We start from the raw sequence: 25,260 nt of genomic DNA, 5'->3' as shown, positions 1-25,260 counted from the left end.
CACGAGTTCCCAGGTAGATGCCGTGTTTCTTGACTTCCGCAAGGCGTTCGATACAGTTCCCCACAGTCGTTTAATGAACAAAGTAAGAGAATATGGACTATCAGACCAATTGTGTGATTGGATTGAAGAGTTCCTAGATAACAGAACGCAACATGTCATTGTCAATGGAGAGAAGTCTTCCGAAGTAAGAGTGATTTCAGGGGTGCCGCAGGGGAGTGTCGTAGGACCGTTGCTATTCACAATATACATAACTGACCTTGTGGATGACATCGGAATTTCGCTGAGACTTTTTGCGGATGATGCTGTGGTATATCGAGAGGTTGTAACAATGGAAAATTGTACTGAAATGCAAGAGGATCTGCAGCGAATTGACGCATGGTGCAGGGAATTGCAATTGAATCTCAATGTAGACAAGTGTAATGTGCTGCGAATACATAGAAAGAAAGATCCCTTATCATTAGTCTACAATATAGCAGGTCAGCAACTGTAAGCAGTTAATTCCATAAATTATCTGGGAGTACGCCTTAGGAGTGATTTAAAATGGAATGATCATATAAACTTGATCGTCGGTAAAGCAGATGCCAGACTGAGATTCATTGGAAGAATCCTAAGGAAATGCAATCCGAAAACAAAGGAAGTAGGTTACAGTGCGCTTGTTCGCCCACTGCTTGAATACTGCTCAGCAGTGTGGGATCCTTACCAGATAGAGTTGAAAGAAGAGATAGAGAAGATCCAACGGAGAGTAGCGCGCTTCGTTACAGGATCATTTAGTAATCGCGAAAGCGTTACGGAGATGATAGATAAACTGCAGTGGAAGACTCTGCAAGAGACACGCTCAGTAGCTCGGTACGGGCTTTTGTTAAAGTTTCGAGAACATACTTTCACCGAGGAGTCAAGCAGTATATTGCTCCCTCCTACGTATATCTCGCGAAGAGACCATGATGATAAAATCAGAGAGATTAGAGCCCACACAGAAGCATACCGACTATCCTTCTTTCCACGAACAATAAGAGACTGGAATAGAAGGGAGAACCGGTAGAGATACTCAAAGTACCCTCCACCACACACCGTCATGTGGCTTGCGGAGTATAGATGTAGATGTAGATGTAGCAGGTGAATCATACGCAATCCGAATTTTTTAAAAAGTTAATTTAACATCGAGAAAAATTCTTAGACACGAATCCTCGAGCTTTCGTAGCCATCTCCCCTATCGTCGTCAGGAGTTCACTGTGAACTCCTGACGACGATGGCGGAGATGGCCAATGGCCATCTAAAACTCGAGGATTTCATTCGAATTGACGCGGCTGGAAAACCGAGAACGTTTTATTCAGTTGCCGAATTCTTGGTCGAGTTCGGGCAGCTGTGTTGGGTCGAGCACTGTCATTAAACACGGTTATATACCGGATTGAAGATACTCGCCTATATCAACATGAACACTTTTTCTGGTCCAATAATTGGCAACAGTACGAAGCACAGCACGATGGTCGTGGAGAAAAACGATGACTTCGTTGCGAGAGTGTGATCGACGGGATTGAAGTCGGGGAGCGGGGCAGCCCAGTCCATTCGCTGAACATCCTCTCGTTGTAAGAACTCCCCCAGTAGCGCTGTTCGTAGGGGTCGCGCATTGTCATCCAAAAAAACGAAGTCAGCACCGAATGGTACCCCGAAAAGACGCACATGAGAAAGGAGTACAGTGTCAAAATAACGGTAAGCAGAGAGTGAATCGTGTTCAGAGATTTGGGTCAACACTATAACATCTGGACCACCAAAACGATCGCGCTCGACATTGTTCCTCGGTTCATTTACTTGTTTCCACCTCTCGCCATATAAGAGTACGTTCAGTAACCCCTACGTGTTTCACACGCACTTCTCCGTAGAGGATCCCAATCGCAAAATGATCCCTAAGAAAACCACTAAAAATGGTCGAAACACCATTTTGAGAGTTTTTTTAGTGTTTTATAATGACACTGCCTACTACCCAAAGGGTCTTATTCAAAACAGCCTTTCCTCTGAACGTTCCACGGTGTACAGGACGGCGGCGGAGGAGGCGCGGAAGGCGCAGACTCCCGAGCTGCCGGCGGAGGACGGCGAGTTCTTCGTGTCGGTGTACGGCGGGCTGGTGGCCCTGCTGATCGCCTCGTGCATCGGCCGCTCGCTCATCTTCTTCCGCACGTGCATGCGCGCCTCGCGCCGCCTGCACAACTGGATGTTCGAGCGCGTGCTGCGCGCGCCCATGCGCTTCTTCGACAGCAACCCTTCCGGCCGCATCCTCAACCGCTTCTCCAAGGACATCGGTGCCGTCGACGAGCTGCTGCCGTTCCCCACGCTCGACATGTTGGACGTAAGTACCGCGCGATGCAACGCGTTACTGCTGTCGCCCTCTAAGTCAGAGAATGGAAAGGCTTACTCCACGAACGCATCGACAGAACGCTGCCCAACTGATACTACAGCATATTCATCACTTTGTTTTGAGGTAGTAGCCGTGTTAGCAGACAACTGTATGTTCGAGTTTATATGCAATTCTTCTTACTCAATATAAAAGGGCAAACATGCAGAAACATTAAAACGAGGTATTCAGACCACCTCAGAGCGCTAAAATGATGACATCTCCCTAGGGTCATTTGCTGACCACTTGATAGACCACAACTATTAGTCAACTAAAATTAAAGAGATTTAAAAACACTAAAAACCAGTCGCAGACTATGCAGGGTATATCATAAAGGACTTAAAATCTTTGAAAATTATCACAAACCCATTCAAACGACTCACAGACTTAGTCTTGGTCTAGTGAAGGAAATAAAAATAAATGCCCTGTGGCTAGGGCCTCCCGTCGGGTATACCGATTGCCTGGTGCAAGTCTTTCGAGTTGACGCCACTTCGGCGACTTGCGTGCGGATGGGGATGAAATGACGATGATAAGGACGACACAACACCCAGTCCCTGAACGGAGAAAAATCTGCGACCCAGCCCGGAATCGCACCCGTGGCGTTAGGTATGACGTTCCGTAGCGCCGACCACTCAGCTACCAGAGGCGGACAGTGAAGTAAAATAGATCCAGTTTTTGACTGACGTGGTGCGCTAGTACAGAATCGTACCAACAGCACGTGCTAGTGGCAGTTGCAGCAAACACGGGTGCTTTTACCGGTCTCGAGTGTGTCCGCTGTGCGTTTTTGTTTGAAGAGTCGAAGTCTGTGACAACTGTACAACATGATTCTCGTACAGAGTAAAGTAAAGATACTTCCAGTAGGGCTACTATTTATGTGTGGGGTAAGTGGTTTATTGATAGTGGATGTTCGATAAGACATACTAATTCCTCATATGCCTAACGACGTTATAAAGCAAGTAAGTTAAATCTTTGTCAACAGTCATAGAACATCGACCTGGCGTTCTTCTTGAGAGCTGTGACTCCCACATATGACTGTTTGGCTTCTCTAGCAGAGATCAGAGCTACAATGTACCTCGCAAAAGAACAAGCACACCTGTCATGCTGCAGCGAATTTGGCAAGAAATCGATTTCAGGCGGGATGTGTGCCGCATAACCAATAGAAGTCGCGTTGAACCTATTTAAGTATAAGTTAAAAAAACTTGATATACTTTGCAATAAAATGCCATCAAAACTATGTCTGTAAATTAAATTAAAAAATCAGTATGAGTTTACAAAGTTGGAAAGTCCTTTTTGATACACCTGACACTATAAACCTAAAATAGAAGAAAATTTCCACCTAACGAAGGCAGTTACAGACATAAAACACTTACAGAAAGAAAACAGATTATAAATGACTACCCAGCACTACGGAACGGCACACTATTTAATAATTAAAGCCGCTGTACATAAAAGAGGACACACACACACTCACGAAAAAACATTCATATTTCTTTACGTACTACACGAATATGTAATAAAAAAATGGGGGTTCCTATAAAAAAAACGCAGTTGATATCCGTTTGACCTATGGCAGCGCCATATAGCGGGCCAACGATAGCGCCATCTGGTTTCTGGTTTCCCCCTTATATATATATGCTGAGGGAAAGAGAAAGTAAAAGAAGTTCAGATTTCCCGCCTAACTGGTATGAGAATAAGTGAAAATTAACAGGCAATGGACACACATCACCAACAAAAGCAATGTGTTTTATGAAGTGAAAAGAGAGAGAAGTACCTCAAAAATGTGTTATGTTTGTGTGTGTGCATTTTAACAACCGAAGAGGATGAGGAGGATAACGAATATTTCCAAACTAACTGTAGCTAATTGCAAAATAAAGTAGCGAAATATTTTTACACAAAAAATTACATTTGTAGATAAAGTGTTTATTAACCGCCATACAGTCTCAAAGTAACCTCATTTAATTGCAGAAGATACGCTACCAAATGCAGTAACACACACAAGGTCAACATGAACCAACAATGTAAAAAGAGAACTTAAGGTATGACAATAGAAAAAGCCACGCACTGGCGAGAGATGAGCAAGTTGGTTGAAACGTCGGCAATTTAGTTTCTTCACTGCTTTACAACGACGCGGCCTAATATCCAAAATCATTTTATTCAAAAAGGACGTAAACTGTGATTAGCACTAATTTCGTTGGAGTAATTATTACTTTATGGGCACTGAGTGGCATTTGGTTTTCAGACAGATCGACACCAACGTGTCCGTAGATGACCTTGTCGAAGGTCACAAAAAAATGGCTCTGAGCACTATGGGACTCAACATCTGTGGTCATCAGTCCCCTAGAACTTAGAACTACTTAAACCTAACTAACCTAAGGACATCACACACATCCATACCCGACGCAGGATTCGAACCTGCGACCGTAGCGGTCACGCGGTTCCAGACTGACGCGCCTAGAACCGCACGGCCACACCGGCCGGCTCGAAGGTCACAGGAAGTAGCGATTCTCAATACTAATACTCCACCAAATCCTGGAGTCATGGTGAGCGAAGCGATCGTATATGACAACTGACCTGTTTTGGTAATTATTGAAAGGGGATTAAATGCTCGCCAGTATGTGCCAAAAACAGTAAACCCTTTTTGTTGTACCCATCATGACTCGAGTGCCAAACGGCAAATTCAATGAGGAAGCCCACATTGCAGTTCAAATCACCAACGCCTGATATCCTGATTCATTATCCATACAGCATGTTTGTGACGCGTCCTCCAGCCAGTAATCTTAATTTCGTAATACATCTAATTTTCCAGGAATGAGAAGTACTTCTTCATGATGATATTTGAATGCTGTTTGCTTCCATGTCACAACAAAGTGTTAGTGCCCGTGGGGTCACATCATGTATCGATTTTGATGATGGACATCAATTCCGAATGGAATTAAAGTTTTACTCGTAGTGTGAGGGTCATCTACGAAAAGGTTGGTTACACTATCTGTGTAAAATTCAACAAACGTTGCACCGAACCTACAGTAAATTCCTACTAATTCTTTACACTGAATTTCACATCTTCTCAAAACTCTTATCATTAAGATCTAAGCATTTGTGTCTCAAGCAGTGCGCACTGTCGCTCTCGTTCGATTTTGACATTATGCAGTTAAATATAAAAAGTATAGGGTGAGAAAAGAACAAAAGATGAGAAATTTGTTCCTGGGTTAGATGGTGTGGTATTGGACAATTCAAACTTTCTCAATTATTCTGCGCAAGTTCTCATCCCTTAATCAATCCCAGTTTTTTTTATAGTCAAAGGGAACGTTTTGTTCTATGGTTTTGCGAACACCAAATCTAATTTATCTTTTAACGACTGCACTTGATGTAGAAAATATTTTTATCTTCAGTGTAATTTAATTTATATCTAAATTTCTTAAACTAATGGAATATCTTGGCCTTTCAAAGAGAATGATTACTAAGTGCAGCTGCCCAAAGCAGTCCAACCAGGTGTGAAGCTGTAAAGGCGGATGGAGGGGCTATAATATCGACTCAGTTCATTGACACATATTTTTGTGTATGTGAATAGTAGTACTTCATTTCTTACCGAGCTCGTTGGGGACGAAGTTTAAGCTCGGATGGAGGAAAGATGGGAAAAGATATTGGTTTTGTCCTTTTTGAGGAAGCCACTCTCAAAAGATTCAGAAAGACCGTCCTATTGCTGTTTGCAACGCTTTATAGAATCAACTACCATTGTGTTATGCCCTTCACCAGTTTGGGTTTACTATAACAAGGATGCTACCACAGTGCTTTCGCTTCCCTAACGTAATTCCAGTTTGTGCTGCTCAACACTCGTGCTGGTCATGCGCTCAGCTACACTACTGGCCATTAAAATCGCTACTCCACGATGATGACGTGCTGCAGACGCGAAATTTAACCGACAGGAAGAAGATGATGTGATATGCAAATGATTAGCTTTTCAGAGCATTCACACAGGGTAGCCGCCGGTAGCGACACCTACAACGTGCTGACATGAGGAAAGTTTCCAACCGATTTCTCATACACAAACAGCAGTTGACCGGCGTTGCCAGGTGAAACGTTGCTGTGATACCACGTGTAAGGAGGAGAAATGCATACCATCACTTTTCCGACTTTGATAAAGGTCGGATTGTAACCTATCGCGATTGCGGTTTATCGTATCGCGACATTGCTGCTCGCGTTGGTCGAGATCCAATGACTGTTAGCAGAATATGGAATCGGTGGGTTCAGGAGGGTAATACGGAACGCCATGCTGGATCCCAACGGCCTCGTATCACTAGCAGTCGAGATGACAGGCATCTTATCCGCATGGTTGTAACGGATCGTGCAGCCACGTCTCGATCCCTGAGTCAACAGATGGGGCGTTTGCAAGACAACATCCATCTGCCCGAACAGTTCGACGACGTTTGCACCAGCATGGACTTTCAGCTCGGAGACCATGGCTACGGTTACCTTTGACGCTGAATCACAGACAGGAGCGCCTGCGATGGTGTGTGTACTCAACGACGAACCTGGGTGCACGAATGGCAAAACGTCATTTTTTCGGAAGAATTCAGGTTCTGTTTACAACATCATGATGGTCGATCCGTGTTTGGACGTTACATTTCAGATGTGTTACGACCAGTGGCTCTACCCTTCATTCGATCCCTGCAAAACCCTACATTTCAGCATGGTAATGCACGACCGCATGTTGCAGGTCCTGTACGGACCTTTGTGGATACAGAAAATGTTCGATTACTGCCCTGGCCAGCTCATTCTGCAGATCTCTCACCAATTGTAAACGTCTGGTCAATGGTGGCCAAGCAACTGGCTCGTCACAATACACCGGTTACTACTCTTGATGAACTGTGGTATTGTGTTGAAGCTGCATGGGCAGCTGTACCTGTACGCGCCATCCAAGCTCTGTTTGACTCAATGCCCAGGCGTATCAAGGCCGTTATTACGGCCAGTGGTGGTTGTTCTGCGTACTGATTTCTCAGGATCTATGCACCCAAATTGCGTGAAAATGTAATCACATGTCAGTTCTAGTATAATATATTTGTCCAATGAATACCCGTTTATCATCTGCATTTCTTCTTGGTGTAGCAATTTTAATGGCCAGTAGTGTATTTTGCCCAGATAGTTAACTGTGCTCTTGGTGACTTGTTCCAGATATTCCTGTACGTGTTCGCCATAATCATTGTGGTGGCGACTGTGCAGTACCTGGTGCTCATCCCGTTGGCGCTGCTAGCCTCTTTGTTCATCTGGCTCGCAGTGATGTTCATCACGACCGGCAGAAACGTCAAGCGGATGGAAGGCATTAGTAAGTAACGTCTTTCTCATTTCTTTCACGCTCCGCTTTTGGTTGTGCAGTGTTTGAATCACTGGAGTAGAGGACATACCCTCAGAATTATTGAAACTAATTGTGTTTGTAATGCAACGAAAGTAAAATTTTGTTGTACATAAAAGAAGGTTGTATACCTGGAAGAATCCTGGAGATACTAATAGGCATCAGATAGATTATATAATGGTAAGACAGAGATTTAGGAACCAGGTTTTAAATTGTAAGACATTTCCAGGGGCAGATGTGGATTCTGACCACAATCTATTGGTTATGAACTGCAGATTGAAACTGAAGAAACTGCAAAAAGGTGGGAATTTAAGGAGATGGGACCTGGATAAACTGAAAGAACCAGAGGTTGTAGAGAGTTTCAGGGAGAGCATAAGGGAACAATTGACAGGAATGGGGGAAAGAAATACAGTAGAAGAAGAATGGGTAGCTCTGAGGGATGAAGTAGTGAAGGCAGCAGAGGATCAAGTAGGTAAAAAGACGAGGGCTAATAGAAATCCTTGGGTAACAGAAGAAATATTGAATTTAATTGATGAAAGGAGAAAATATAAAAATGCAGTAAATGAAGCAGGCAAAAGGGAATACAAACGTCTCAAAAATGAGATCGACAGAAAGTGCAAAATGACTAAGCAGGGATGGCTAGAAGACAAATGTAAGGATGTAGAGGCTTGTCTCACTAGGGGTAAGATAGATACTGCCTACAGGAAAATTAAAGAGACCTTTGGAGAGAAGAGAACCACTTGTATGAATATCAAGAGCTCAGATGGCAACCCAGTTCTAAGCAAAGAAGGGAAGGCAGAAAGGTGGGCCGGCCGCGGTGGTCTCGCGGTTCTAGGCGCGCAGTCCGGAACCGTGGGACTGCTACGGTCGCAGGTTCGAATCCTGCCTCGGGCATGGATGTGTGTGATGTCCTTAGGTTAGTTAGGTTTAAGTAGTTCTAAGTTCTAGGGGACTGATAACCACAGCAGTTGAGTCCCATAGTGCTCAGAGCCAGCAGAAAGGTGGAAGGAGTATATAGAGGGTTTATACAAGGGCGATGTACTTGAGGACAGTATTATGGAAATGGAAGAGGATGTAGATGAAGATGAAATGGGAGATAAGATACTGCGTGAAGAGTTTGACAGAGCACTGAAAGACCTGAGTCGAAACAAGGCCCCGGGAGTAGACAACATTCCATTAGAACTACTGATGGCCTTGGGAGAGCCAGTCATGACAAAACTCTACCATCTGGTGAGCAAGATGTATGAGACAGACGAAATACCCACAGACTTCAAGAAGAATATAATAATTCCAATACCAAAGAAAGCAGGTGTTGACAGATGTGAGAATTACCGAACTATCAGTTTAATAAGTCACATCTGCAAAATACTAACGCGAATTCTTTACAGAGGAATGGAAAAACTGGTAGAAGCGGACCTCGGGGGAAGATCAGTTTGGATTCCGTAGAAATGTTGGAACACGTGAGGCAATACTAACCTTACGACTTATCTTAGAAGAAAGATTAAGGAAAGGCAAACCTACGTTTCTAGCATTTGTAGACTTGGAGAAAGCTGTTGACAACGTTAACTGGAATACTCTCTTTCAAATTCTGAAGGTGGCAGGGGTAAAATACAGGGAGCGAAAGGCTATTTACAATTTGTACAGAAACCAGATGGCAGTTATAAGAGTCGAGGGGCATGAAAGGGAAGCAGTGGTTGGGAAAGGAGTGAGACAGGGTTGTAGCCTCTACCCGATGTTATTCAATCTGTATATTGAGCAAGCAGTAAAGGAAACAAAAGAAAAATTCGGAGTAGGTATTAAAATTCATGGAGAAGAAGTAAAAACTTTGAGGTTCGCCGATGACATTGTAATTCTGTCAGAGACAGCAAAGGACTTGGAAGAGCAGTTGAACGGAATGGACAGTGTCTTGAAAGGAGGATATAAGATGAACATCAACAAAAGCAAAACGAGGATAATGGAATGTAGTCAAATTAAATCGGGTGATGCTGCAGTAATTAGATTAGGAAATGAGACACTTAAAGTAGTAAAGGAGTCTTGCTATTTAGGGAGTAAAATAACTGATGATGGTCGAAGTAGAGAGGATATAAAATGTAGACTGGCAATGGCAAGGAAATCGTTTCTGAAGAAGAGAAATTTGTTAACACCGAGTATAGATTTAAGTGTCAGGAAGTCGTTTCTGAAAGTATTTGTATGGAGTGTAGCCATGTATGGAAGTGAAACATGGACGATAACCAGTTTGGACAAGAAGAGAATAGAAGCTTTCGAAATGTGGTGCTACAGAAGAATGCTGAAGATAAGGTGGGTAGATCACGTAACTAATGAGGAGGTATTGAATAGGATTGGGGAGAAGAGAAGTTTGTTGCACAACTTGACTAGAAGAAGGGATCGGTTGGTAGGACATCTTTTGAGGCACCAGGGGACACAAATTTAGCATTGGAGGGCAGCGTGGAGGGTAAAAATCGTAGAGGGAGACCAAGAGATGAATACACTAAGCAGATTCAGAAGGATGTAGGTTGCAGTAGGTACTGGGAGATGAAGAAGCTTGCACAGGATAGAGTAGCATGGAGAGCTGCATCAAACCAGTCTCAGGACTGAAGACCACAACAACAACAACAATTGATTGGAATTTATTCAGAGGCAGATTCTTATTTCTTACCTGAACACTATGCAGATTCAGGAAAAGAGTAAGGAGGGACATAGAGGAAGTGTGAGGGAATTAATTCTGCAACTTAATGATACAAAACTTCAGTTTAAACTATATTTTTCGTAAATATTCTTTAATCATTCGCTAAATAACCTTGTTGCTATGTTCAGAAATATAAAATCTGAAACCATCGAAATACCGAACTCTGCCTGATGCAACATATACCCAACCATGCACAAAAACTGGTTCCCTTAATAAAATACCCAACTTTTTCGAATGTTTGTGCCAGTGACCAATTAATGGTAATTGCAAGTGCAGCAATGAGTGGGAACTATTTTCTTTGTAACTGGAAAGGAAAAGTATGAGTAGTACCGGTATAAGTAATATTTATATGCGGAATCGAAATTCACTCGTTTTGCGGTAACGGTGGCAAGTGAAAAAGTCAGAAAAAAAACAAAGCGAAAAAACGACGCCAATGAACAACGCTTTGTACAGTCTTGTGCTGCCCCCGAATGATTTCCTACAACGATGTTTTCTTTTCCACTACTGTCAACACTGTAGCTGCCCAGAATGCGTGTGTTACTGCAAATGAACCACCTGTACATCCAAACATGGAAGTCCTGGAATGTGATTTCACTAAACGTTATTACTTTCGTGCGTGATCTTTACCATAGCACCTGACAGGTACGTGGGGTAGAAGTTGGTAAGAGTATGAGAGGCAGAGGAAAACTTTCGTCATTTGTGTCTATGTCTACTCCCTTCTACGTCTCTTAACAGTTGCCTACATCCATGCCTTTTTTGGTGCACATCTGTGGGAAAGTCTCTTCGAATTGTATAGATTTTATTGGCCCTCCTTGTATAATTAGTGTTAAAAATCGGTAGTTCCGCTTTCTATATTCACGTATTAATATTATGATGATCCTTGGAAGATGCAGCCGGCACAAAATTATTCTACCAGGTGTGCAAGATATATATGTACAGACATAAAGAAGAAGCAGATGCTGACAGATGTGAATAATACCAAATCACCTTTGCAGAACACTGAGAACGAATTGTTAACAGAAGAATGATAACAATGATAAAAATTGGTGGAAGGTCAGTTTGGGTTCCGAAGAAATGTAGCAACATGGGAAGCACTATTGGCCCCACGAATTTTCTTAGGAGATAGGTGAAACACAGGGAAATCGACGTTTATAGCATCTATAGATTTAATGAAAGCGTTCGACAATGTTGACTGGACTACATTCTTTGAAAGTATGAAGGTAACAAGAATAACATACAGGGAGCAGAAGGTTATCTACAACTTGTAGAAAAACGAAGTTACGTTTATAAGTGTCGAAGGACATGAAAGGGAAATAGTAGTTGAGTAGAGAGTGAGACAGTGTTTGTTGCCAATCCCCGACGTCATTCAATTTGAGGAAGTTGTAAAGCTGATCACATTCTAATTCTGTCAGGGACGGCAAACAACTTGAAAAAGCAAGTTAACAAAATGGACAGTGTCTTGAAAAGAGGTTGTAAGATGAACATCAACAAAAGTAATGGAACTTAGTCGAAGTAAATGAGACGGTGTTGAGGGAATAAGATTGTGACATGAGACACTTAAAGTAGTAGATGAGCCTTGTTAGTTGCTGGCAAAAAAGTAATTCGGCCCAAATTACAGACGATATAAAATGCAGACTGTTTCTACGACCAAAATCATTTTTTGAAAAGAGATTTTTTTTTGAGTTAAGTATAAATTTGTGTTAGGGAATCTTTTATGAATGTGTTTGTCTGTGGTGCATTCTTGTACCCAAGTGGAACGTTGACGGTAAACATTACAAACAAGAAGAAAATAAAGTTTTTAAAATGTGGTGCTGCAGGAGAATGTTGAGGTTTTCTTAGATAGTTCTGATAACTAACGAGGAGGTAATTGGGGTAAAAGGCAACTTAGGGCACAATCTGACTAACAGGATTGATTGGGTGATAGGATACATTCTGAGGCAGTAAGAACTAGTCAATTCGATAGCAGAGGCAAGTGTGTGTGGCAAAAGTTTTAGACAACATAGTTGTATGGAGATAAACAGCGATTAATTTACTTCTAATCAATTATTCAAAATGACAGTCACAATCGCATTATTTATTTTGCCGCCAACCGGTTTCAACCCGCGATGGGGTCATCTTCAGGGCAATTTACACCATTTGGTCTCTCGTTGGAGTCGTCACCCCGCCTGTGCACGGTTAGTAACTATGCATATGCGGCAAAATAAATAATGCGATTGTGACTGTCATTTTGAATAATTGATTGTGTAGAGGAAGACCAAGACTTGACTACCATAACTAGGTTCAAATGGACGTAGGCTGAAGTAGTTACATAAGATTTGCACACATAAACTAGGAGAGCTGCATCAAACCAGTCTTCGGACTGAAAATAATGACAACATTATTTGAGCCGCCATTTGTTGAACTGTTTTATGTGACAAGTTTCTTTTATGTAGCTTTAAGTCTTCCTTTCAGGATCTGACACAAACTCTAGTCGCCAGAGCAGAACCATGGACGTCCGTGTTGGAATGGCAGTAGACTAAGCCCGTCCTGGGCTATGATATATTTTCACATGAAAAGGTCACTGAGGTAGGAACACACACAACAGCACGTAAAGTTCCTGTACAGTTAACAGTCAGAAGTGGCAGTCCGTGAACTACCTCACAGAAAGTCGTTAATAGCACAGCCACAGTCAATACAAATAACACCAACAAACAAAGTGAGGGTAGCGAAAGGTTGTCGTCCGCCAGACACTCCAGCAGACAGCCTGAGTCAGCAGCGTGATGAACGATGACCCCGAGTGAATCACTAAGTTTGTTTCTTAACTGTTATTTCAGTTCACGTGAAGAACTTGCTACCAGCCGATAAAACCGCTGTCTTAATTCAGAGATTTTCCACGTTCAACAATAATATACGAAATAAATTCTGTGTTTAAAAATATCCATCTACATCATACTCCGCAAGCCTTCTAATGGTGCGTGGTGGAGGGTAATTCTGGCACCACTAACTGACCTCCCCTTCCCTGTTCCACTCCGAATGGAACGTAGGAAGAATGATTGTCGGTAAGCCTCTGTATTAGTCCTAATTTTTCAAATTCTCTCGTCGTGGTCATTTTGCGAGATGTATGTAGGAGGAAGTAATATGTTGTACGACTCTTCCCGGAAAGTTTTCTCTCGAAATTTCAATAGTAAACCTCTCAGTGATGCACAACACCTCTCTTGTAGCGTCTGCCATTGGAGTTTGTTGAGGATCTCTGTAACGCTCTTGCAGAAACTAAACGATCTTGTGACGAAACGCGCTGTTCTTCGTTGGATCTTTTCTATTTATTCTATCAATCTTACACGTTAAGGATCCCAGATAGACGAACAACACTCATAAAACTGTCGAACAAGAGCCTTGTATGCCACTTCTTTCGTGGATGAGTTACATTTCCTTAAGATTCTTCCTATGGATCTCAGTCTGGTATCAGCTTCCGCTTCTATTTTTTTATGTGGCCACTCCACTTCAGGTCGCTCTGGATAGTTACTCCTAGATATTTTACGGTAGATACTGTTTCCAACAGTGTATGATCAATAGTGTACATGTACAGTAGTGGATTTCTTTTCCTATGTGTGCACAATCGCTTACTTTCCTTTACGTCAACTGCCGGAGATTACACCACGCGTCAATCCTGTGTAGGTCATTCTGCAAATCGGTACTGTCTTCCGGCGTTGCGACTTTCTTACAGACAACCGCATCATCTGCGAACAGTCTTAAAAAGCTTCCCGCGGTTTCTACTAGGTCATTTATATACTCGTACGTTGTAAACAGCAACGGTCCTATCACGCTTTTTGGGGTGCTCCATAAATTACATCTGTCGATTTTGTTTCGTTAAGAGTGAAATGTTGCATTCTGTCTGCAAGGAAGTCATTAATCCAGTCTGTATCTGGTCCTATATTCGGTAAACTAGTATTCTTTCACCAAACGGCAGTACGGGACGGTGTCAAATTCCTTCCTGAAGTCAAGGAACACGGCATCGACCTGAGTGCCCTTGTCTTGAGCGCCATGGATCCCATGGAGAGGAGGAGGAGGAAATTAGTGTTTAACGTCCCGTCGACAACGAGGTCATTAGAGACGGAGCGCAAGCTCGGGTGAGGGAAGGATGGGGAAGGAAATCGGCCGTGCCCTTTCAAAGGAACCATCCCGGCATTTGCCTGAAGCGATTTAGGGAAATCACGGAAAACCTAAATCAGGATGGCCGGAGACGGGATTGAACCGTCGTCCTCCCGAATGCGAGTCCAGTGTGCGAACCACTGCGCCACCTCGCTCGGTGGATCCCATGGAGGGCCACGCGGGATTAGCCGAGCGGTTTAAGGCGCTGCAATCACGGACTGTGCGGCTGGTCCCGGCGGAGGTTCGAGTCCTCCCTAGGGCATGGGTGTGTGTGTTTGTCCTTAGGATAATTTAAGTTGCGTGTAAGTTTAGGGACTGATGACCTTAGCGGTTAAGTCCCATAGGATTTCACACACATTTGAACATTTTCCCATGGAGGAAACGAGCGAGTAGAGTTTCGCAAGGTCTCTGCGGAATCCATATTGATGTTTAGAAGGACTTTTCGTTCTCCAAAAACGTCATAATTATTGAGCATAAAATATGTTACATAATTCTGCAATTGACTGATGTCGACGATATAGTGTTATAATTGCGCACATCTGTCTTTCTACCCTTCTTGAAATCGGGAATGATTTGCTCTTTTTCCAGTGGCTAGGTACCCTTCGTTGCTCCAGCGAACTATGGTAAACTCTTGCTAGAAGGGGAGAAAGTTCTTTCGCACCATCTTGGTAGAATCTTACAGGTACTGTGCATGATCAAAAGTATCCGGACACCACTAAAAGCAAACGTTTTTCATAGTAGGTGCATTATCCTGCCACCTACTGCCAGTTACTCCACATCAGCGCCCTCAGTAGTCATTAGATATCGTGAGAGAGCAGAATGGGGCGCTCCGCGGAACTTACGGACTTCGAACATGGTCAGGTGATTGGGTGTCATTTGTGACATACGTCTGTACGCGAGATTTCCACAAACATCCATAGGTCCCATGTTTCCGATGTGATAGTGAAGTGGAAACGTGAAAGAACACGTACAGCACGTAAGCGTACAGGCCGACCTCGTCTGTTGACTGCCAGAGACCGCCGACAGTTGAAGAGAGCCTTAAAGTGTAATAGTCACACATCTATCCAGACCATCACAAAGGAATTCCAAACTCCATCAGGATCCACTGCAAGTACTATGACAAGTGGGAGGCGAAAAAATTTGAATTTCATGGTCGAGCGGCTGCTCATAAGCCACTCATTACGCCGGTAAATGCCCAAAGACGCCTCGCTTGGTGTAAGAGACGTAAATATTGGACGATTGAACAGTGGAAAAACGTTGTGTGGAGTGACGAATCACGGTACACAATGTGACGATCCGATGGCGGGGTGTGAGTATGGCGAACGACCGGTGAACGTCATGTGCCAGCGTGTGTAGTGCCAACAGTAAAATTTGGAGCCGTGGTGTTATGGTGTGGTCGTATTTTTCATGGAGGGGGCTCGCACCCCCTCTCGTTTTGCGTAGCACTAACACAGCACAGGCCTACATTGATGTTTTAAGACCTTCTTCCTTTCCACTGTTGAAGAGCAATTCGGGGATGGCGATTGCATCTTTCAATACGATCGAGCACCTGTTCATAATGCACGGCCTGTGGCGGAGTCGTTATACGACAATAATATCCTTGTAATAATATCCTTGTAGTGGACTGGCCTGCGCAGAGTCCTGACCTTTGGGATGTTTTGAAACGCCGACTTCATGCCAGGCCTCACCGATCGACATCGATACCTCTCCTCAGTGCAGCACTCCTTGAAGAATGGGCTGCCATACCCCAAGAAACGTTCCAGCACCAGATTGTATGTATGCCTGCGAGAGTAGAAGCTGTCATCAAGGCTAAGGGTGGGCCAACACCATACTGAATCCAGCATTACCGATGGACGGCGCCAAGAACTTGTAAGTCATTTTCAGCCAGTTGTCCGGATACTTTTTAATACATAGTGTATCTCGTCTTGTCCTGATGCCTTTCCGCCACTGAGCGACTGCAGTTGCTTTTGTATTCAGTGATCGGTTATCTATCTGACATTTCGGTATTCGTACGATGATTGAAAGGAGGGAACAAATTACCATCTTCCGTGATGGAGCAACGTCGGAAGACTGAATTCAGTATTTCGGTCTTCTTTCTGTTGTCTTCCGTCTCAGTGACAATGTGGTGACCGCGTCAATGAATAGAGGATTCAAAACGTACATTGGTGAAAAATTTAACGATTTTAAAAAAGCTAATAAATTCACACAAACGTTAAAATGTAATCGGGAATGGTGGTAGAGCTGCTAAGATATAATGTTGATGATGCACGAAACTGATCGTATTCAAGATGTAGGTGGAATGATGACTACCTGTTATGGTGACCAGTGGAACTGCAAGAAGCAACTAACAATTATTGAGGCGGAGGATGAAGGAGAGAGAAAATGGAAAGATGTGCTTGTTAATTAGGGCTGGAAAAAAGGCTATATCTCGACAGATATTTCATCACAGGACAATGAGCGTTGTTTCAAGTTCCGGCAGGAGAGGATGGGTGAAGTTTCGAGGTCCGTGGAATGTTTGACATGGATCTAGGGGCATCAGAGTACCTGGGCTGGTGATTAGCTTATAGGAATAGTGTTCCACGATCATTATACCAGAGAAAGACAAAATAACACTCTCTGGTGATGTAGCACACAGCGGTCAACCTCAGACCGGTTTTCGGTAGAAAAAAGGAAAAGTAATCCTTTAAAATGCCCGCCCGGTTAGCCGTTCGGTCTAACGTAGGGCTTTCCGGATTGGAAAGAGTGCCTGGTCCCCAGCACGAATCCACCCGGCGGACTTGTGTCGAGGTCCGGTGAGCCGGCCAGTCTGTGGATGGTTTTCCATCTGCTTCGGCGAATGCGGGCTGGCTCCCCTTATTCCGACTCAGCTACACTATGGGTCGGCGATTGCTGCGCAAACAAGTTCTCCACGTACGCGTACACCACCATTACTCTACCACGCAAACATAGGGGTTACACTCGTCTGGTGTGAGGTGTTCCCTGGAGGGGGGGGGGGGGGGGTCCACCGAACCGCACAATAACCCTGAAAGAGTGGTTCGGTGTGGGGCGGCGGAGAGGTGAAGTGGACCGCGGTAGTCGTCGTGGGGTTGTGGACCACTGCGGCTGCGGCGGGGACGGAGCGTCTCCGTCGTTTCTAGGCCCCTGGTTAACATAGAATACCATACAATCCTTTAAATTCTTTGAAATCACATAATTAACGGAATCACGCCTTCTACGCGTTATATCAGGAACTTATTTCAGTGGAAAGCAGGCCTTATGATTCTGCCACATGGCCTGCGTAGACTATACATGGGCTTCAACAGGGAGCCTCAGGTCCCACCGTTGCACTGGAACCAACAGAAAAATCTTCGCGTGTCAATATTGTCGTAATATAGATAGTGTTCGACGGTACTGGTAATTGAGCGGTATAACGTGTTCGAAAGAGCACTTCCTTTGTCATGGAGATGTGTATTACCTCACTCGTTTCTCACAGTTATTGTGGTAGGAATATGGTAATGGACTTTCTCGTTCCATTGTACAATTGCTGGTTTGCATTATTCAGTACGAGCCTCTTTGACATCAAGTGATCTTTAGAGAAGAGGATAGATCTGTCGCAACAGTGAAAGTGGAACCATTCCTCCCGTTCTCACAAATGTTTCCGGAAGTTTATCCTCAGCTTTCTGGAAGATTCCAAAACTGCAACTCACCACCCTCACCACACGTTCCCAATCTGGTCTCTTATTGTCCTACTAACCGCCTATCGTGTGGCTGCAAGGAATAGAAATTTCTGCAACTGCCCACTCTGCCCGCATTTGCAGGGGGAGTAAGAAAAGCTCAACAAAAGTAAAAGGAAAATAATAGAGTGATATCACTGTGTCAACACTTTTGTCACTTGTTAACTGAAAACTTTTAATTCGACAGTTTTCGTGCGCTACAGTACATATCAGCTTGTAAAACAGTCGTCGCTTAAGTGTTTTCTCTCTTTTGTGACTGTGGTAGGTTGGAGTCATATCATTTGTGATCGCTTTAACTTTAAGGAATAATAAACGGGAGAAAGACTCACGATTGTTCAGTAAGAAGACGTGTTTTGTGAGGTACTGATATTTCGGTGGCCTGTGCTAACAACCGAGCCGCGCCCAACCAGAGCCGTCGCTGTGGCCGAGCTGTTCTAGGCGCTTCAGTCCAGAACCACGCGGGTGCTACGGTCGCAGGTTCGAATCCTGCCTGGAGCATGGATGTGTGTGATGTCCTTAGGTTAGTTAGATTTAAGTAGTTCTAAGTCCAGGGGACTGATGACCTCAGACGTCAAATCCCGTAGTGTTTGGAGCCATTTTTTAGCCTAACCAGATCGCTGTGGACTGTTCACAGGACGCAGCCCCGTGTTTTCGCACCTGTCGGACACCATCAACGGGCTCACCACTGTGCGCTCCTCGCGCATCCAGGAGGTCGTCAAGCGAGAATTCGACGCCCACCAGGTAAGCACTTCAGCTGCAACTGTGACTATGGGGACCGAACCCGTATAAAAGCTTTAAGCTTTTTTTCCCTATATTACCGCTAGAAGTAATTTATAGTTTTATGCAGAGACTGAACTTCATGACCATGGGATTTTGCTGCTTGCACTTTGTTACTGACACTCGCAAATAATGCAATAGGCACAACCTTCTGAAGAAGGACACTAAGTGCCTGAAACAGGTAAAGAAATTGAAACTTCCTGGCAGATTAAAACTGCGTGCCGGGCCGAGACTCGAACTCGGGATCTTTGCAAAGGCACAGAGTTTTAATCTGCCAGGAAGTTTCATATCAGCGAACACTCTGCAGCAGAGTTAAAATCTCATTCAGGTAAAGAAATTAAATTTCTTTTATGAAACTGCTTGCTGATTGTTTCATTATAGTAATTTGTGAATTTCAGTATTTTAAACATAGCTGCGCTACAGCAACAGTTCCACGTCATAAGAATAAATAACAGCCAACCAGTTGCGAAAGATAAAGTAATCTTTACCTAGGTTTCAATAGTTATAAAACTATCTTCTTCAGAAGATGGCAGTGTTAAATTGACATGGAGTATTATATCTTAGTCGTTTTTACAACCATCTACGTAACTCAGTTAATATATATAAAACATAGCCCTGAGTACAGGGTTAGTCAGACACACAAATAAGAACATAGTGGCTAAAGAGCGTACGGCCGTACGCTCTTTAGCCACTATGTTCTTATTTGTGTGTCTGACTAACCCTGTACTCAGGGCTATGTTTTATATATATTAACTGAGTTACGTAGATGGTTGTAAAAACGACTAAGATATAATACTCCATGTCAATTTAACACTGCCATCTTCTGAAGAAGATAGTTTTATAACTATTGAAACCTAGGTAAAGATTACTTTATCTTTCGCAACTGGTTGGCTGTTATTTATTCTTATAATTTGTGAATAGTCAACGATTGTCCTGGTAGATTAAAACCCTTCCCCAGATCGAGACTCGAACTCGGAACCTTATCCTATGCAGGCAATGTTGTCAGTGACTGAACTATTCAGGCACTTCCGACGAGATTTCACGCTGTACATAAGCTCTGTCGGTGGATGACCTTTTCACTATGGAACCAAGGACAATAGAATGCCGATTGCTTAGAGCTGGCAGCAGCAATATGTATGGATACGGAGAAATTCAAATTACAGCGCATCTCTCACAATTGGCCCTAGAACTGACATGCTCAACTGGTGAGCTAGTAGTAGGAAACGCAGCTACATTCAGAGTAGCCTAATACTGGGTCGCAGGTAGGAATCCTGCCTCGGGCATGGATGTGTGTGATGTCCTTAGATTAGATAGGTTTAAGTAGTTCTAAGTTGTAGGGGATAGATGACCTCAGATGTTAAGTGCCATAGTGATCAGAGCCATTTGAACTATTTTTGAGACAAATACCAGGGGCGTTCAATAAGTAATGCAACACTTCTTTCTCTCTGCCAATTTCGCTCGAAAAAACGCGGAATTTGTTGCGGCACTTCGTGAAATATTGAAGCCTCAGCCCCTATAGTTTCATGAAGTTTCACTTGTTGGTGGTGCTTTACGTAGCGTTCAAAATGGCGTCTGTAACGGAGGTGCGTTAGAAGCATAGAGCTGTCACTGAATTTCTTTTGGCGGAAAACCAGAGCGTTTCAGATATTCATAGGCGCTTGCAGACTGTCTACAGAGACCTGAAAGTGAACAAGAGCACAATGAGTCGTTGGGCAAGGCGTGTGTCATCATCGTAGTATTGCCGAGCAAATCTGTCCAGTCTCCCGCGTGCCGACCGGTCGTCCACCGTCCAGAACTGTGACTGCTGCAATGTTGGAACGTGCGGACTCTCTCACTGGAGGGAACTGATGGATCACAATCAATCACCTCGTTGCACAACTGGCCGTCTCTGTTGGTAGTGCTGACACACTCGTCCACCACTTGGGGTACTCAAAGGTGTGTCCCCGCTACGTTCCTCGCCGCCTAACAGAAGACCGTAAAGAACAACGAAGGACCATCTGCGTGGATTTTCTTGAGCGTTACGGGGCTGATTCTGATATTTTTCTGTCCAGCATCGTCTGGCGATGAAACATTGGTTCATCACTTCGAACCAGAAACAAAACTGGAATCCATAGAGTGGTGCCATGCTGCCTCTCCTCCGCAGAACAGGTTCAAAGCCTCACCCTCAGCCATTAAAGTCACAGCTACAGTCTTCTGGGACTCTGAAGAGGTTATTCAACGATCAACTCTGAAGTCTACTGCGCTACCCTCGGGAAACGGAAGAAACCACTTCAGTGTGTTTGTCGCCACAAAAATACGAATTAATTTCTCCTTCTCCACGACAACACAAGGCCTCACACAAGTCTGCGAATCCGAGAAGAGCTCACAAAACTTTATTGGACTGTTCTTCCTCGTCCACCCTCCATACCGGATCTCGCACCTTCCGACTTCCACCTGTGTCGCCCAAGGAAGGATGCATTCCGTGCATAACAGTACGTGAATGATGGGGAAGTTACTGATGCAGTAAGACGTTGCCTCTGACGTCGACCAGTAGAGTGGTACCAAGTGCACCTACAGACCCAATATGTTGCATCACTTAATGAATGCCCTCGTACACTTTAAATAAATAAAAAATATATATATAATGACCGCGTACCACGAAGGAATTATCCGAATAGGACGGAAATCAGTATATGTTATGTACATGTACAGATTACAATTTCAGAAGAAATGGATGGTCAACAGAACGAGCTACACAAACTGAGCGAGTCAGTAATTCTTTGATCCACCTCTGGCCCTTGCGCAGGCAGCTATTCGGCTGGGAACTGATTGACAGAGTTACTAGATGTTTTCTTGAAAATTATCGTGCCAAACTCTGTCCAATTGTCGCGTTATTTAGTCAAAATTACGAGGTGGTTGGAGGGCCTTGCCCATAATGCTCCAAACGTTCTCAACTGGGAAATGATCCGGTGGCCTTGCTGATCAGGGTAGGGTTGCCAGGCACGAAGACAAGCGGTAGAAACTCACACCGTGTACGGACGGGCATCATACTGCTGAAATGTAAACCCATGAGGACTTGCTATGAAGCGCAACAAGACAGGGCGTGGAATATTGTCGACGTACCGCTGGGCTGTAAGCTTGCTGCAGATGACAACCAAAGGGCTCTTGCTACGAAAAGAAATGGCACGCGTGACCAGCGCTCCTGTTTGTTGGGGCGACAGTCATGTAGGAATCCCACCGCAGTCCAAACACGTCTTCGACCTGGAATCTCACTGACTGATGCAGAATTGTCTTCAGTGATGAGTCTCGTTTCAAACTGAGCGCCGATGACCAGAAAAGTCTTCCCACAAATATGTCACGAACTTTACGACGTGAGGTTCTCTGCATGGTTATAACTGCACCACTAAGTGTACTACGTCTGTCACTATAGACTAAACAGTTTGCATCGCCACTTCATCACCCTGCACATCTGCTAGCAATGGATAAATACACATTAATGGCTCTGCTCTTGCTACAAGTGCTTTGAGTTACTCCTCAGCCTAAAAATATTTGGCTTGTAATAGGTACAACTTTTAGTCTGCAAATGACGTTAATACTGATGTAATGCTGTTCAGCACACAGTCCGCAGCCACCTATAGAAATGTTTGCACATATCCCCGTTACACTCTGTCTGTCTGTACAAAAGCACAAGCGCAATGAAATTCACAAAGAAGCTACGAGAAAATAAATCTGCAGAAACGACGAAAAAACATGCCAAATTTCAACGTATGTAAAATCCCCAAGATTGACGATCTTCCATAGAAGCTCAAAATTAAGTGCGAGATGCATCGAAACTTTGTCTCGAAACCTTGCAGCAAATCCAAAGAGATTGTGGTCATATGTAAAATATGCAAGCAGCAAGACACAATCAATGCCTTCTCTGTGCAATATCAATGGAAATACTATCGATGATAGTGCTACTAAAGCATAGTTACCAAACACAGCCTTCCAAAATTCCTCCACCAAAGAAGACGAAGGAAATATTCTACAATTCGAATCAAGAACAGCTGCCAAAATGGGTAACTCAGAAGTAGATATCCTCGGAGTAGTGAAGCAATTTAAATCACTTAATAAAAGCAAGTCTTCTGGTCCAGGCTGTGTGCCAATTAGGTTTCTTTCAGAGAATGCTGATGCAATAGCTCCATACTTAACGATCATATTCAACCGCCTGCTCGACGAAAGATCCGTACTCAAAGACTGGAATGTTGCACGGGTCACATCAGTATTAAACAAAGGTAGTAGGAGTCTCTACGTGATTGTCCACTAAATTACAGGCCGATAACATTAAAGTCGATATTCAGCGAGAACATATATTGCGTTCAAACATTATGAATTACCTCGAAGAGGACGGGCTGTTGACACACTGTCAACACAGATTTAGAGAACATCGTTCTTGTCAGACACAACTAGCTCTTTACTTACGCGAAGTGCTATAGACAAAGGATTTCAAATTGATCCCGTGTATCTAGCTTTCCAAAAGACTCTTGACACCGTGCATCGCAAACGGCTTATAATCAAATTACGTGCCTATGGAAAATCGTCTCAGTTACGCGACTGGATTCGTGATTTGGTGTAAGAGAGGTCACAGTCCGCCTTAAATGACAGAAAGTCAACGAGTAAAATAGAAGTGATTTCTGGAGTTCCCCAAGGTAGTGTTATGGGCCCTCTGCAGTCCCTTATCTATATAAAAGATTTAGGAGACAATATGAGCAGCCGTCTTATGTTGTTTGCAGATGATACTGTCGTTTATCGTCTAGTAAAGTCATCAGAAGATGAAATGCAATTGCAGAACGATTTAGATAAGATACCTGTATGATGAAAAAATTGGCAATTATCTTTAAATAATGAAAAGTGTGAGGCCATCCACACGAATGTTCAATGGAAACCGTTAAACTTCTGTTATAAGATAAATCAGTGAATGGCCGTAAATTGAACTAAATAGCTAGGAATTACAATTGCGAACAGCTAAAATTGGGAAGATCACATATAACACGTTGTAGAGAAGACAAAATTAAAACAAAGGCGTTTCTCGTTATGGCGGGATATTCTCATGAAGTTTCAATCACTAACTTTCCCCTCTGAATCCGAAAATAATTTGTTGACACCGACCTGCATATGGAGAAACGATTATCAGAATAAGATAAGGGAAATCAGACCTCTCACGGAAAAATATAGGTGTTCGTTTCCTCCGCGCGCTGTTCGAGAGTGGAATAAAACTGTTGGAATGAGAATTGTTGTGCGGGTGGTCCGACGAACCTTCTCCCAGGCACTTAAGTGTGATTTGCAGAGCAGCTATGCAGATGTAGATGGAGATGTTATTTCACCCTTGCAAAAATAGCAGCAGTCAGTTAATATTTTTCTCATCATTGAATAAGATGCTTATTTTAAACAGTATAACTGTTCGCCATCCACATTCCATTGACTGCTTCCACCCTTCTCCGCCCTTTTTCTGCCTGTTCATCATATTCACCAATTATTTTGTAAATATAGCACACTAATCTGTACCAGTACTCATTTGCGTACCATTTTTGGCCCGTACATTCTTGTTCCGTTAATCTTTGAGTGTAGAGTAATGAAAGATGTCTTTGTTCATAGCTCCTTTGTGACTTCCATAATGTTTGAGTTTTTGTATAGATATAGATTCGGTGTTAAAAGGTCACACATCTTTAGGAAATCAAAATTTGTACAGGTATAAACTCTCACTGATGTTGTGTTATTGTTTAGTCTAAGTTGTCTGAGGGTGGCCTAGAAAGCCGAAAGCCGGTTCGTAACGAATTATATGACGGAATAATCCATAAATACATAGTAATTTTATGGGCTCCTGGCAGTAAATGTTCAAAATACATCAGATAAATCTTGTATACGTGAGTTATACACTGTGATGCATCAGGCACATTAGTGCCAGTATTTCCATATTTTTGAAAGAAAAAAGATCGTTGTTCTTGCTTATAAGTAAGAAGTATGGGTCGGTAGGGAAATTTCAGGTTACAGAATTAAAGGTCTGGAGTAATTCTGAAGGTCGGAGAAAGACAAACGCATGCCATCTGCAATAAAACAATATTATTAAAATGGTGTGATGTTAAAACGACCTCGGGTTGCGGACGCACTGTAATCTTGTAACTGACAAATATGAATGATACAGCAGTTGATATTTCGCACACTGTCATCGCACTTCATAATACCACATGCTGCGGAAGTCTGTTAC

At 43.4% G+C, this 25,260-nt stretch overlaps 1 protein-coding gene across 1 annotated transcript in view; it reads left to right on the top strand.

Moving 5' to 3' along the window:
* LOC126236084 (ATP-binding cassette sub-family C member 4-like) overlaps window positions 1-25,260 on the top strand; it is a 370,212-nt gene that overhangs the window by 270,740 nt on the left and 74,212 nt on the right. The window contains exons 15-17 of the mRNA XM_049945147.1: window positions 2,032-2,341; window positions 7,556-7,706; window positions 18,895-19,001. Of these exons, the coding sequence (XP_049801104.1) occupies window positions 2,032-2,341; window positions 7,556-7,706; window positions 18,895-19,001 (568 nt within the window). The remainder of the gene's footprint in view (window positions 1-2,031; window positions 2,342-7,555; window positions 7,707-18,894; window positions 19,002-25,260) is intronic.

Source organism: Schistocerca nitens, chromosome 2 (assembly GCF_023898315.1).
Source record: "Schistocerca nitens isolate TAMUIC-IGC-003100 chromosome 2, iqSchNite1.1, whole genome shotgun sequence".
Taxonomy (NCBI): Eukaryota; Metazoa; Arthropoda; class Insecta; order Orthoptera; family Acrididae; genus Schistocerca; species Schistocerca nitens.
Note: the sequence above shows the minus strand (reverse complement) of the source record. Positions and strands in the feature narration are given on the sequence as shown.